The 16203-nt window shown below is 35.1% G+C and overlaps 1 protein-coding gene across 9 annotated transcripts in view; it reads right to left on the bottom strand.

The window, feature by feature from the left end:
• SLC39A10 (solute carrier family 39 member 10) overlaps nucleotides 1-16203 on the bottom strand; it is a 139792-nt gene that overhangs the window by 38556 nt on the left and 85033 nt on the right. For 8 of the 9 annotated variants that reach the window (XM_021075818.1, XM_021075822.1, XM_021075824.1 and 5 more), the window contains 2 exons: nucleotides 8979-10000; nucleotides 5679-5886 (listed from right to left, as the gene is read on the bottom strand). In XM_021075818.1, coding sequence (XP_020931477.1) covers nucleotides 5679-5886; nucleotides 8979-9989 — 1219 coding nt within the window. In that variant the 5' untranslated portion in view covers nucleotides 9990-10000. Of the gene's footprint in view, nucleotides 1-5678; nucleotides 5887-8978; nucleotides 10001-16203 lie in introns of those variants that run through there. The other variant, XM_021075820.1, reaches the window with a different exon arrangement.

Raw genomic sequence — 16203 nt, 5'->3', positions numbered from 1 at the left:
CAAATACTTTGATTTCACATATATATGCACTATCTAGAATAATGAAATTCATAGAGACAAAAGGAAGATTAGAAGATTAGAAGTTACCAGGGGCTGGGGGTAAATGAGGAGTTGTTGCTTAATGATTACACAGTTTCTATCTGGGGTGGTGATTAAAAAAAAAAAAAGTGTGAAAAATTGTGACTGTATAAATGCCACTGACTGTACACTTCAATGGTTAAGACAGCACATTTTATGCTATATATATTTTATATATATATTTTAACCATAAAAAAAATTGCTAGCTAAAATGGCAAATTCAAAACTAAACCCAAAGTCCTCTCTTAATCCACTGTTTTCTCCAGTAAATCATACTATTTTCAGAGAATTCTTGGCCAAATGATTTATCACTTATGCATTAATCTCATAGAGGTGGCTTCACATAAAAGGGGATCTATAAGAAAAATATTTCTTCCTACTTTTATTAATCCAAGTAGTTAGTATTTCTTCCTACTTTTATTAATCCAAATAGCAATCACTCTTTCAATATTTGAGCTAATTAGGATAGAGGAAAAGGGACAAAAGATTATTATAAAACAACCTGTAACTACACAAAATTATCAGAATATATTTATACTTATTTCTATGTCATCACAAATATATATAATAAGGCAAATTAATTTAAAGAATTTATATCCCATCTAACATAAACTGTTACTTTTGTCAGTGTCCAGAAAAAAAAAGAGCTGGATTTCCCTTTTCAGATAAATTTTCTACATATTTTCTAGATTATAACTATTTTATCACAACTGTTTCATTAGCAAAACAGCCATACTATTCCGTAAGTGTGTGTTATTATAGATACATGTTTTCTTAGGCTGATTTCTTGTTAATTTTTAACATTATTTTTAGCTTTCTAGCACTAAAAATTTAAGAGACAGTTTCCTAACAATTTAGAAATATTCTTTAAGGAAAATTACAATTCCTCTAATCTATGAGAAGTAAATTTGTTTTGAATTTACTGCACTTGAAACACCTTTCCATCCTATTTAAATACTTATTTTTAGAATTAATAACATTTACATGTAAAGCTCACATGAACTCTATCATAATTTCCTAGGTGTACAAAAAAGCAATTCAGGTAATAAAACTGTTCTTTATTTCTAAACAAATTACTGTGCTTTTTCAATCACAATTTGTTTGGTATAAAGCAAAAAACCCAAAATAACAACAATAAACAAATAATTAAAGGCACCTCTTATAAAACTTATACGAAACTATGAAAACTATTAAATACAACCAGCAAATGTTTTCTTTATTTGTACCCGATATACCTTACGCAATAAAAAACACTAAATGTCTGAAACAAGCTACACTTATTCTGCAAATTAGGTCGCTTAAAATGTTAAAGGTCTTCAAGCTTAGTTATTCACCAACTCCCTTTCTCATTATCTAGAGAGAAAATGCATTCTTTTAAAAAGAAGCGCTCATTTGTGGAAACTTTCTAATTAACTTGGTTCAAAGCATGTGCAAGACGGCAGTTTTCTACACCGTTTCAGCATTTTAATTGGCAGAAAATGCTTAGCGGCCTATTCACAACCCCCCCTTGGTAATTAAGCTAGGGTCAACTCTATGACCAAATGAACCAATCTTGTGAAACAAACGATTTCTACCTTACACAGTATATAGCATATTTGGTTTACAGCGGTCTTCGAACAGTTAATGAGGTAGTAGCTATGTCACTATGGGAGATTTACACAGAACAAGTTAACCTTTCTTAATGGTGCAGCTGTCATTAAAAATAATTACTAGCAGGACATTCTCTCTAACAATTATAAACATCTATCAGGACAATTAATTCAAGCTTCATTTCTGACACTAATAACCACCTGCAAACAACAAATCAATATTCACTATTAGTAATATATTTGCTTTCAAAACAAGTATAATTTCCTCTAAGGCTTTTCAGATTGAATAAACTGTAATTTTCAATGTTACTATAGTCAAGCATCTGTCAACAGTTTTGTTTATAAAATATATAGATTATGTAAACATTACAACACAGACAACTCTAAGTCATAATCCACAGTTGAAAACAAAGAACTAGCTTTTTAGAAACCTTAAAAATAGAAAAGGCTATTTAGTTTTAACTCTAGAAGCCACAATCTTGTCTCCATTTTTAAAAGAACAAATATATTTTATTTTTAATTAAGCTAAATAATCTTAGACCTAGCTTCCCCTTTTCTCCTGCCACAGTGAGAGTTTGTAAGCACCTGAGAGAGATTGTGGCTCTCAAGGTGCTTACTCATCTACAAAGATCAGTGAGCAAGAAGAAGCCAAGAAAGGGACATATTTTATCCATCCAAAGATCATCACTCAAGTCTGGTGTGTGGACTCACTTTCTCTGACTTTCCAGATCTTACTAGACCAAACCCAGCTTGTCTACTAGACTATTCTTGGATTTTGCTTTTTTTAATTACTAATCTTTATTTATAGCAATACTTACTTACATTAATATTTACTTCTAACCACTTTCCTGTATATGTTTGCCTTATCTATCAAAGCACTAGTAAAAATAACTACACATAGCTCTCCTTATCTCCTTGTCACTTACATTCTAGCAAAGCATACTTAAGAAACTTTCTAACAAGAAGCAGTAGAGCACACCACATGAGAGAACAGTGGTAGTAAAGGCTTTAGACAGAGGAGACTACTCTAGTTACCTGGCAGCTATGTGACCTTGGGCATGTTAATTAACTTCTCAAAGCCTCATTTCCTCGGCAAAGAGAAGTAAATAAAAGTGCCTAGCTCATGGATGTAACAAATTAAATAATTCTTGTAAAAGTATTGTGGTAAGGTTCCAATAAAGGCTATTATGATTAATTTATCTATTCTGAAGTCATTTTCCTATTGCAAAGAAATTAACCAAGAGTATGTAGGAATCTAGGAGACTCAGTTATGTATGAAAGCAATTCTTTTAATGTGTACTCTATTAAGGTTTAAAGAATATGTCTATCTCAAATAAAACTCTTTTACTAGAACATGATATTCTTAAACATGTCTACCTTATTACTACACTATCAAAAATTTTTAAATGCTGCTTTCAATCATTTATCTATTTTATCAGAATTCTGTTTTCAGCCCATACTCATAAACATCATTTTAGTCATTATAATTACTATGCAAGAGCGCCTCTACATCTTGGGCATTTTAACCAGAACTGCATTCATCATGATTTTGCACATGATGAAGTGGATGAAATATCACTCATTCTGAGAACACTGTATTATCAAAGTACACTAGGCTGACTGACAAGTATTCTTCCTGGGTTATTATCAAAAGCTTAGAGACTAATATTAAGCAATTATTCATTCAATCAATACATGAGTGCTTACTTTTTGTCCAAAGTACCCTTTATCTTAGGCACTAGGGATGCTGAAAGACCCAGTCACTTCCTTTAAGCAACTAAAGTCAAACAAAAACAGATAACCAATCCGATTATTAATGTCGCCAAACTCTACACCATGATGGAGCTATCTAGAGGATATCAAGGTAGGGGACTTAACTAGGCCTCGGATGGTCCGTAAGTTATCCCAGAGAGGCTAATCCTTGAGCTGAACCTTTGAGGGATCACAGTAGTCAGTCAAATAGAGAGGTTTAGAATGTGAAAAGGCAGAAAGGAATGAGGGAGAGCCAGCATAATGTATTGTCAAGAGTTTGTTATGACTAGAGAGCTAGGAGGGAAAAAATGAATGGTGGGGGATAAGGATGGAAAGGTAGGTAGGCATGGATCACATTCTGGAAACCCTGATTGAGGAACAAAACACAATACTCAATTTTTAAGAACATAGTATAATGAAGTATCCTAAAACATGAGGAAAAAAAATAACTATCACATTAAATCCATGTTCTCCTAGATATTACTGCTCACAAAGTTTAAAAAAGTAAAGAAAAATATTAAAGAGATCTAATGAAAAATATTAAATAGTGTAAAGATATGGCTAAAATCATAATGGTGATACCAGAATTACCTAAATTTGGAAAGTAACAACATAGTGATTGCCCAGAATTTTTATCAAGCCTCAGGCTTGCTGGGGTTTTGGGGGTTTTTTTGTCTTTTTGTCTTTTTGCCATTTCTTGGGCCGCTCCTGTGGCATATGGAGGTTCCCAGGCTAGGGGCTGAATTGGAGCTGTAGCCGCTGGCCTACACCAGAACCACAGCAACACAGGATCTGAGCTGCATCTGCAATCTACACCACAGCTCACGGCAACGCCAGATCCTTAACCCACTGCGCAGGGCCAAGGATCGAACCCACAACCTCATGGTTCCTAGTCGGATTCGTTAACCACTGAGCCACGACAGGAACTCCCCGAGGCTTAGTGGGTTTTATCATTTATTAGGCCTAGGAATTGTGGGGAAGTTACTAAACATTCTTATACCTCTGCTTCCTTATCTGTAAAAGAAGAATCATATAATAGCTCCTTCCCATAACTATTCAATAATTATTATTAAAGTTTAGTGATGATAAAATGTAAAACACTCTGCACACAGATAGCAAAATAGTTAAACTTCCCAATATTGAACCCTACCACCATTACGCACTAGCTCTGAGACCTTGGGAAAGTTATTAGGGGTAACATTTTCCACCTGTTAGGACTGTTGTGAGGAGTAAATGAGTTGAGTTTACAACAGTGCCTGAAATATGTTTGTTAATAAATGAAAGAAAAATATGTACATTAAGGAATGCTGGCTTTCACCAAGAAGGAAAAAAACATGTCAGAGAATCTCATTTGTACTTTGGAAAAATAAAACTAGCTTAAGTGCTAAGCATGACCTGCAAGGGAAGAAAAAAAAATAAGCAGGGAAGGTTATGAAGTTATTTCAACAATTCAGTTAAGAATGAGGAGTATCTGAACTAAAATTATAACAGGGTGGATAGAGTTGGAAGATTTTTATAACCCAACTGATTATATAAGGGAAAATAGGAAATGAAAACAAAAAAGTATATGAGGAAAAAAATCAAAGATTTTCAGATTTTATCAAAAGAATGAACTGGAATGGCATTTGGAATTCAAGAAGAGGTATAAACTTCATGTGGAGTAGAAGCTCCAGAAATATTAGGTGGGAAGTACCTGTAAACATCAAGAGGGAACAATCTGGCCAACTGAATATGACGAAAAAGAACCTAAAGAGAAGATTAAAAATAGCTTTGGTTTTACTCTCTAGAAGTCCCATGATGAAGTTCATGTGCCAATCACTGGCATTTCTGAGAGATTCCCACAGTTTAACTACAATGGCTTCTCTTTTTACTTCCTTAAAAACTTAATAATCTTAGCTTTTCACCAGAGCTCCTCAATTATGCTAAAAGTTAATTATAACATCAAATAACTTTAATTAAGGGCCCCCTTATTAATATCTGCCCATCAAGAATCTATCACAAACCTGTATTTCCTTTCTAATCTATTAGTTCTCCATCCGTAGCAATTCATTCCTCCATATTGCCAGAAGAGATGTAAACAGTAGTGAGCCTCCTGCCCTTCCCCGATCTTTTCTAAACATACATAGCTAAACCTGATTAAAACATACTGGAAGTCACCAAAAGGAAGGCAATCATTTGGAATTACTTTCTAATTCAACTATATTAAATAAAATAAGTAGAGAGACATTTTGGAGGAGAAAGAACTTAAATCTTTCTTACCTGATGCCCCTATATTTGCCTTATCTTCAGGAACCAGATTTTTATCCTTATTTATATCTTCAACTAAAAGTTTGTCAAAATGCTCAATACAAAGTCTGCTGTCGATTTGATATAATAAAGCAGGGCAAAGGTATGTAAATAGATCAGGTGAGATTGGAGAGTTGGCACCATGACCATAGTATTTTAACAACTGAGTGACGTTCAAACACTGCAACGAAATTGATAAAACATATTAAATAAGAGTGCTTTAAGGTTATGTAGAAAAGGAAATTAATGAATAGTAAAATATATTCTACATTGTATTTGAAAATAATCTGTAATAGGCTAATATCTACTACAAAGAATGATTTGACGGAAATTTATGATAGGAATAAATTCAACTTGATTATCCAAAATTTTTTATGGATTTTAACCATTTTTCCACTGCAACATACAAAAGTTGACTTTCTGTCATCTATAAGAATGACTTACAACTACATTCCCAAGAATTGTCCTTATTTTTTTTTTTTTTTTTTGGTCTTTTTAGGGCCACACCTGAAGTGTATGGAAGTTCCCAGGCTAGGGGTTGATTCAGAGCTGCAGCTGCTGGCCTACACCACAGCAACTCTAGATCTGAGCCACATCTGCAACCTACACCATAGCTCATGACAACATCAGATCCTTAACCCACTAAGCAAGGCCAGGGGATTGAACCTGTGTCCTCATGGATACTAGTCAGATTTGTTTCCACTGAGCCACAACAGGAATTCCATTCCCAAGAGTTTTAATGAGAAAAAAAAAAAAAAAAAAAAATCACTTCCCTAGACCAAGTACAATTATTAATCACTCAAGAGTCTTATTTGTGAAAGAGTGTTAAATACACTTAAGACTACTTTAATAACTTTATATTAAAATAACGGAACATAGACATTTTCACTACCTACGATACCCCAAAAGAATAACACATAGGGGAATTCCAGCCCAATGCTAAAACTTACAGATTCAAAAAGGCAGCTTCATCCACCGGTACTTTAAGTACTAAATATAACAAAACAAAGAAGAAAACAAGTAACAACATACCAAAAAAACTATTTTTTTCTCAGTCTTATCATGAGGTTCTACCCTATTCAATGCATTGACCATTTCCAGAAATTCTGAAAAAATTCCCAACACGCATCAAGCCTATGAGGATACAAAATAACAAGTCTGATGATACAGACCCCAAAAACAGAATACAAAGAGTAAACATTAATGACAATGTCCAGTTATTATTAACAGAAGACTCTGGGATATTACCCATAAAAACAAATTTGTGTATTTCTTTAAAAGTACACAAAAAATTTAAAATTTGCTAAAAACTGAATACCTCATGATTTATCCAGTAAAGAAACAAAGATATTTACACACTTCAATAACAGAGACAGAGGAGTTCCTGCTATGGCTAAGTGGTAACGAACCTGACTAGTATCCATGAGGATGTGGGTTCAAACCCTGGCCCCGCTCAGTGGGTTAAGGTTCTGGTATTGCTGCCAGCTGCAGTGTAGGTCGCAAAGGAGGCTTGGATCCTGTGTTGCTGTGGCTGTGGTGCAGGCTGGCAGTTAGAGCTCCGATTCAACCCCTAGCCTGGAAACTTCCATATGCTGTGAATGTGGCCCTAAAAAGACCCCCCCCAAAAAAAAACAAACCAGAGACAGAAACAATAAAGGTTGAGGTCATTTTCCACATTAGATGGTGCTGCTTTTTACACACACAAAAAAAACAACTCAACAATATAAACAAATTCAACCACCTTTTCTAAACTTGAAATGAGAGCTAAAAATAAGAATTATTTGATATACTTTTAATTAAACAAAAATAAATGTTTTTAAAGTGAATAGTTTTTTAAAAATCAAGAAAGACAAAAAAATCAAGAAAGACAAAAAAAATCAAGAGAAATCAAATACGAAAGTATTCAAAAATGATAAAAATTTTAGAAAAACAGAACAATCGAAATACTATGAGTTTCCTATTTTATAGTATCTTTTTGCATTCACTGTACATCTGTCTGAAGCATGAGAAAGTTCATGAGAATGTATGTCCTATGATAATGTGACAGAGAAAACAAACCTATTAAACATGTGCAAAATACCTGACAATGGACCTAGATCAATGACTGGGAAGTATTCCATTCTTAATAAATTAACAATAACGGAAAAGAAACTGTGTAATCACTTCCCAAGAAAAGAGGCTGAACAACAAAAAAAGGCTTCAATTTTCAAATATCTAGAAACCAACTAACACTAACATGTAAACTAACTTGGGAAGTCAAAACAAGTCTTAAGCAATATAATAAAGAATGAAAATGAAGAATACATTTTCTAACAACTTTTTTTTTTTTTTTTTTTTTTTTTTGGTCTTTTTGCCATTTCTTGGGCGGCTCCCACGGCATATGGAGCCAGGCTAGGGGTCTAATCTGAGCTGTAGCCACCAGCCAATGCCAGAGCCACAGCAACGCGGGATCCCAGCCAAGTCTGCAACCTACACCACAGCTCATGGCAACGCCAGATTGTCTAACAACTTTTAAACATTTATATTTGAAGGAACCCAAATTTGAGAATCAACAATGCAAGTAAGAAATCCAGATAAAAATCTTTAATCTGTAGTTCCCATCATGGCGCAGCAGAAACGAATCCGACTAGGAACCATGATTACGGGTTCAATCCCTGGACTCGCTCAGTGGGTTAAGGAGCCAGCATTGCCATGAGCTATAGTGTAGGTCATAGTCGAGGCTCAGATCTGATGTTGCTGCGGCTCTGCCATAGGCTGGTGCAACAGCTCCAATTAGACCCCTAGCCTAGGAACCTCCATATGCCGAAAGTGCAGCCCTAAAATGACAAAAAAAAAAAAAAAGACACACAGGAGTTCCCGTCGTGGCACAGTGGTTAACGAATCCGACTAGGAACCATGAGGTTGCGGGTTCGATCCCTGTCCTTGCTCAGTGGGTTAACGATCCTGCGTTGCCGTGCGCTGTGGTGCAGGTCGCAGATGCAGCTGGGATTCCGAGTTGCTGTGGCTCTGGCGTAGGCCAGCAGCTACAGCTCTGATTCGACCCCTAGCCTGGGAACCTCCATATGCCGCAAGAGCAGCCCAAAAAATGGCAAAAAATGACAAAAAAAAAAGAAGACACACAAAAAAATCTTTAATCTGATTTTTATTCCTTAATGTATTTTGTAACTGGAAATAAGTTTGAATATGGTTGTCTATTCCTCTTATTCTCTTTTTTATCTAAAGATATTCCACAATCACCTGAGAATTACAGAGCAACCACCTTGTTCTGCTTACCTCATGTTGCCGGTCATCTTCATTATGATCTTTGTGACTAGCAGCTGAATAAATTGCACTTTTTTTAACATGCGGTGCTTCTCTCTTTCTAGTATGTCGAAGTTCACCTTCATTATCAGGATCAAGATCTTGGTGTCCATGACCAGGATCATGACCATTATGTTCTGGAAGACGTACATGAGAATGGCCTGGGTTATGTACACGATCAGGTTTGTGGACCCGATTATGCTCATACTGTTCGCCCTGATCAATGTTAGGGGGAAAACCTGGTGTAATAACCTCAGAATTTTCATTACTTTTCTTCCCTTTTCTCTTCCTCTTTCCTTTCATCTTACTTTCAGATTGCTCCTGTGTTTTATTGGTCTCTGTTGAAGGTTCATGGCTAGGCTCCCCACGCTCACTGTGAGTAATGGAATCATTAGGAAAATGGCGAGTAGTGTTATGATCGAGGTGATGACGCAAACAATGGTGATGACATAGGCGATGATTACGGTCATATATATGTTTATCATCAGATTTGACAGACAGTTCAATCGTCTCTTTCTCTGGATCACACTTATGGTTTCTTTTTGTTGATATACTGGTCACAGTTTGATTTTCTGAATTTAAATGATTATGGGAATGCTGGTGATTATGTGAGTGAAAATGCTTTCCCTCTTGAACTGCCAAAATATCTAAGTGAGAAACATGATCGTGGCCAAGATCCTCATGATTAATCTCAACTACTTTTATCTCTCCAAGGCCCAAGTTTGTTAAAAGTTTCTCCAGACCAAAAAAGGATAATCTTCCATTTTCACCATAACGGTCAAAAAGTTTTTCAATATAATACTTTTTTTCATTTTCAGCATCCAGCACTGAAAATTTGCTTGACTCCGATTCTGTCATTCCACGATGGTGTCTGTGATGTTCTTCAGAACCATGGTTATGTTCTTCATGGCAATGGTTGCAATGATGGAAAATAAATGTCAGCAAACAAATGAGGCAAAATTTTGTGTGCATATGTACCTTCATTTCTATTTCTCCTAAAGGGAAAGAAAAGCAAGCATTAGTTATGCTTACACACATTTGAAATGAACATAAACTTTCCAGGAGTTGCCAATTCACTAGGTAAATGCTGTACCCCACTTTTTTCATGGCTAAGCTGTTCTTTCCTTCTCCAATTCTCTATAAAAATAGCCCATTTTAATTTGTTAAGAGTATACAGCCCTTTGAATTAATATAAATTTGCTAAAAACTTACCCACAAGACTATTCTGACTCCTTTTAAAAGCACAATACTTAACAGTCTATACACACTTATAAAGGAAATGTTGGCTTCCTTCCTATCAGTCCTTTACAAAAAAGACTGCTGATCTCTGTTCTTGAGGTCCTGGTCAGCACAATAAGGCAGTAAGATGAAATACAATAATAAAATGTGTAAAAATCAGAAAGAAATGGAACTGTCATTATTCACAAATGACAGGACTGAATACGCAGAAAGTCCGTAAGAACCTATAAGAATTAATAAATTTAGTACAATTGCTGGATATAAGGACAGTAAGTTAAAATCAATTGTATTCTCTATACCTGAAATAATTAGAAAATGAAATTAGAACAAAATTATCATTTATCTTAGCAAATGGTTAGAAATAAATCTAATGAAAGATGATCAAGATCTTTTCATAAAAAAAGGATCACATATTATTGAGAGAAATGAAGGACCTAAATAAATAGATGGCCTTATCATGTTCATGACTGGATGAGATAAAGACCCAACATGACCCCAATCAAAATCTCAGAAGTACGAAAATTAATGAAGTATTTTTAATGTTTATATGGATATAAGAAGGGTCAAGAATGGCCAAGATACTCTTAAAAAACAAGATTGGAGCATTTTTATCTATCAGTTACTAAAGACAGTGTGGTATTTGGTGTAAGATAATATAAATAAACCAAAAGAGTCTAATGATAGAGAAAGAGTCTCTTCCTTGGTGCCTGACCAACTAGATTTTCATAAAGAAGAAAAATAAATTATTTAAACCTGACCCCTACCTCACACCATATGTAAACATCAATTTTAGATGGATTATAAACCTCCCTAAACCAGTAAATGTTAAAGTAATGAAGAGGCCAAAATTGTGCTGCCTAAACTAAAGATTTAATTAAAAACTCCACCTCTCAGTCACCTACATTTTTAAATGTTCAATAGCCACATGTAGCTCACAGCTCCTATACCAGACAATGTAGATAGAGAACATGTCCATACATGTCCATCATCACAGAAAGCTCTATTGGACAGTATGCTTCTAGAATATGAAAATATGATGTGAGTCAATTACGCAATTTAAAAAATTTTTTAAAACAGGTGAAAGTCATCTTCATCCTGTATTTTATTTAATCCACTATATCTAAAATATTAACATTTTAACATGAAGTAATTAATATAAAAATTATTAATAAAAATTCATTCTTTTTTTTTTTTGGCCACACCCATGACACACAAAAGTTTAAGTTTCCAGGCCAGGGACTGAACCCGAGCCACAGCAGGGATAATTCCAAATCCTTAACCATTAGGCCACAAGGGAACTCCTACATTCTTTTTTAATACTATGTCTTTGAAATCTGGCATGTATTTTATCCTTATAGAACATCTCAATTCAGACTAGTCACATTTTAAATGCTCAATAGCTACGTGTGGCTACTGGCTACTGGACAGTGCAGATCTAGATTTATTTGGGGACTAGTTTCAAGACCTTCAAGATAGGACATAAACTACATGGTGCATTATACAAGAAAGTCAGATAAAATATACTACATTAAAAGAAATTTCTATTCATCTCATCAAGAGGTATCATTATGAGACCAAAAAAGCAACCACAGACAGAGATCACTACAATGTTACTAGTCAAGAATATATAGGAGTTCCTACCATAGAGCAGTGGATTAAGGATGTGGCATTGCCCCAGTTGTGGCAAAGGTTACAGCTGCAGCTCAGGTTCAGGCCTAACCTGGGAACTCCTATATGCTGAGAGTGTGACCAAAAAAAAAAATATATATATATATATATTAATTTCTACAAATCAATACAAATAGTATGAGACAACTCAATGGAGAAATGGGTAAGGAATTTCAACAGGCACTTTGTAAAAGGATAGTCCAATTACTAAGATGCATATGAAAAGATTCTCAACCTCAAAAATCTATTGATATTCTCAATAATCATCAAAGAATATAAATTAAAATCACAAGTGAATACTATTCTACACCCATAAGAATGAAAAAAAATAGTAAAAGATGTAGGCAAGAATATGGAGTTAACTGGAACTTGTATACACTGCTGGTGGGATTGCAGACTGGTATATTTTGGAAAACTGTTTAGCAGTATTTGCCAAAAGGTCAACATAAGTGTATCTACTCACATAGCAATTCTACTCCTGGATATGTGCTCAACAGAATACATGTACAGGGGGGCAAAAAGACATGAACATGAAAGTTCACACAATCTATCACAGCTCAAAATGAGAAAAAGGCCAAATATCCATCAACAGTAGCATGGATAAATAAAACAGAACAATTTTACAATGGAAAACTACATGGTAATGAAAACGAAATTACAGCTTCATACATTTACACAGATGACTCTCACAAATATTTGATTAAGTAAAAGATAACAAACACTAGAGAAGCCATAGGGCAAAATTCCATTTATACAAAATTTAAAATAACCAAAACTAAACCAAGACAATGATTACTTTTTCAAGAGAAGGCAGGGGGTGATAACTGAGATAGAAAATTGTTGTGATGTTCGATTTCTTGAGTAATGGTTATACAAATATGTTTACTTTGTGATAATTCATTGTACTTTTACTTTGTGTACTTTTCTGTACATATACTGTATTTCAATAAAAAGCTTTTAAAAATCAAATTTTCTCCAGTGAAAACCAATCAGAAAATGGAATTACAAACAAAAATTATTAGGCTCCTGGAAATAAACAGAACAAGACCATTAAAAGGAGAAATTTATAAGACATTACTGAAGGACAGTAAAGAAGAACTAGCAAAAACTGGAGACATCACCTACATGAATAGGAAAAAATAGCATAAGATAAATCATCTTCCCAAGTGTATATACAAATCTAATTCAGTGTCAATCAAGATCCTGGCAGCTGTTTGATTTTGGTGAGACTACATGATCTCATTCAAAGATTCACATGGGGAGTTCCCGTCATGGCTCAGGGGTGAACAAATCTGACTAGGAACCATGAGGTTGCAGGTTCAATCCCTGGCCTCACTCAGTGGGTTAAGGATCCAGCGTTACCATGAGCTGTGGTGTAGGTCGCAGACATGGCTTGGATCCCACATTGCTGTGGCTGTGGTGTAGGCCAGCAGCTACAGCTCCAATTAGACCCCTAGCCTAGGAACCTCCATATGCCGTGGGTGCGGCCCTAGAAAAAGACAAAAAAAAAAAAAAAAAAAAAAATTTCACATGGGAGAGCAAAAACCCAAGGACCACCAAAGACAATTCATAAAATTGGCAAGACGATAAAAACTTTTTTTTATAAAGTTACATTAATTAAAATAACAGAAATGGCACAGGGCCATACATACAGAGAGACCACAGGAATAAAATGGAAATCAGAAAGAGAATCAATATTGATTGTGAAAAAATTATTCTTCCTCACACCACACAGAGTATCAATTCCAAGAGGATTAAAAACCCAAATGAGAAAAATAAAATTCTTAACAACTTTTAGAATAAAATATAGGAGAACATCATAACTTTAGGATAGGGAAAGATTTTTTCTAGATGAGATGCAAAAAGCACAAGCCTTTTTAAAAGGAAATTTTGATTCATTTAATTAAACTAAATAATTTAAATATTACCCTAGACAATAAAGTACACAATAAACAAAACTTATGACAAGTTGTACACTAGAAGGTATTTGCAATGTGTATAAGTAAACAATATATATAAAAAATCAGTATCTAGAATACATCATACAAAAAACCTCCAATACTACACAGACAACTATACAAAGGATATAAGCAAGACAGCAGGTTGAGCAGTGATATGGTTATTAATAATCGAGATAATGCACCAAGACCTTAAGAGGCAAAAATTAGTATCTGAAAATACCAGGTGTTAAGCAAAGATCTAACGTAAAGAAACAAACTTCCTGAGTTCTCTTGTGGCATGGTGGGTTAAGGATCTGCCACTGCAGTGGCTTGAATCCCTGCAGTGGTGTGGGTTCAATCCCCAGCCCGCTAATTTCCACATGCTTTGGGAGCAATCAAAAAAAAAAAAAAAAAAAAAAGAAGAAGAAACAGAAACTACCTTACACTGCTGGAAGGAGTATAAATTGGTATAACCATTTGACATTCACTGAAGCTGAATACAAACACACTCTATGAACACATCCCAAAATACCACTTCTATCTATCTACTCCAGATAAAACTCCTGCACAGGAGAAAAATTCAAGAATCTTTATTGCAGCAGTGCCGATTTTTTTTTTTTTTAATGTTAACTATCTCATAACAAGATGCTTTCGTTGCAAATAACAGAATACTGAAAGTGGTTAAAACAAAGAGGAAAATTTCACATTTAAAAAAGTTGGGGGAGTTCCTGTCATGGTGCAGCGGAAACGAATCCAACTAGGAACCATGAGTTTGTGGGTTCAGTCCCTGGCCTTGCTCAGTGGGTTGAGGATGTGGCGTTGCCGTGAGCTGTGGTGTAGGTCACAGATGTGGCTCGGATCTGGCATTGCTATGGCTGTGGTCTAGGCTGGCAGCAATAGCTCTGATTAGACCCTTAGCCTGGGAACCTCCACATGCCTCGAGTGTAGCCCTAAAAGGACAAAAGACAAAAAATAATAATAATAATAATAATAATAAAAAGTTGGGGGAAATGGTGGTTTCAGGATAATTACACAAGCAAAAACCTAAACTCTCAACCTCAGATCTGTGTCAAGAGTCTCAAGAAACTGCTGTTGCTATAACCATTCCATCCTCAAACATGTGAGCTGGACAGTTTATCTTCATGCTTCTCTTCTTATCCAGGGAGAAAAATCTTTCCAGAAAGTCCCTCCCAGATTTCACTTAATATATATCTTTGACACGGACTATATTACATACCCACAGCAAAAAAAGTAGTAAAGAAGAAATTACCACGATCGGCTTAGACAAATCAACATTCAATCCTTGGGACTGGAAAGAAGCCCTCTCCTTTGCACATGGAAGCACATACTAACAGCAAGGGAAAAGGAGGTAAAAGGGGAATGGCAGTTGATTATATAACCATTAGTGCCTGCCAAAAATTTAAATGCCCATCAGAAAAACGGATTTTTAAAAAAGGCATATTTGGAGTTCCCGTCATAGTTCAGCAGAAACGAATCTGCCTAGTATCCATGAGGACATAGGTTTGATCCCTGCCTCGCAAGGTGGGTTAAAGATCCAGCGTTGCCATGAGCTGTGGTGTCAGTCACAGACTCAGCTCGGATCTGGCATTGGTGTGGCTGTGGTGTAGGCTGGCAGCTACAGATCCAATTCGACCCCTAGCCTGGGAACCTCCATATTCCACAGGTGCAACCCTAAAAAGACCCAAAAAAAAGTAAGAAAAAATGGCATACTTATGTAACTAAAGATTATTCTAAAACTATAACTGTATGACTATGAAAGAATACCTAACAAATGCAAATTTAATAAAAACTGCAAAAAGGTACACATCATATCATTACACAATTAAAAATGTACAAAATACCTTAATTTGGGGCATATATACATGTAGCAAGAGGTTAATGTAGAGATGATTACATTCTGGAGAGTGGTTATCTTTTCAGGAAGAGAAAAAGAGGAGTCAGATAGTAGAGGGTGTAGACATATTCAGCAGCATCTGCAGCGTTTTCTTAAAAAGTGAGGGGAATCTGAAGCAATGTAACAAAACATTTAATATTTGTTAAAGAAGCATGATGGGATTGAGATGTTACACAGATCTTTCTTAACTCACAGCGAGATTATGTCTCAACACACCTTAACTTGAAAAATACCATAAATTGAATATGCATTTAATATATATGACCTATTGAACATTATAGCTTAACCTAACCTACCTTAAACGTGCTCAGAGCATTTACATTTATTAGCCTACAGCTGGGCAAAATCATCTAACATAAAGCCTGTTTTATAATTGTTGACTATCTCATGCAATTTATTGAATACTATACCAAAAGTGATACACAGAAAACTGTAT

Source organism: Sus scrofa, chromosome 15, assembly GCF_000003025.6.
Source record: "Sus scrofa isolate TJ Tabasco breed Duroc chromosome 15, Sscrofa11.1, whole genome shotgun sequence".
In the NCBI taxonomy this organism is placed as follows: Eukaryota; Metazoa; Chordata; class Mammalia; order Artiodactyla; family Suidae; genus Sus; species Sus scrofa.
Note: the sequence above shows the minus strand (reverse complement) of the source record. Positions and strands in the feature narration are given on the sequence as shown.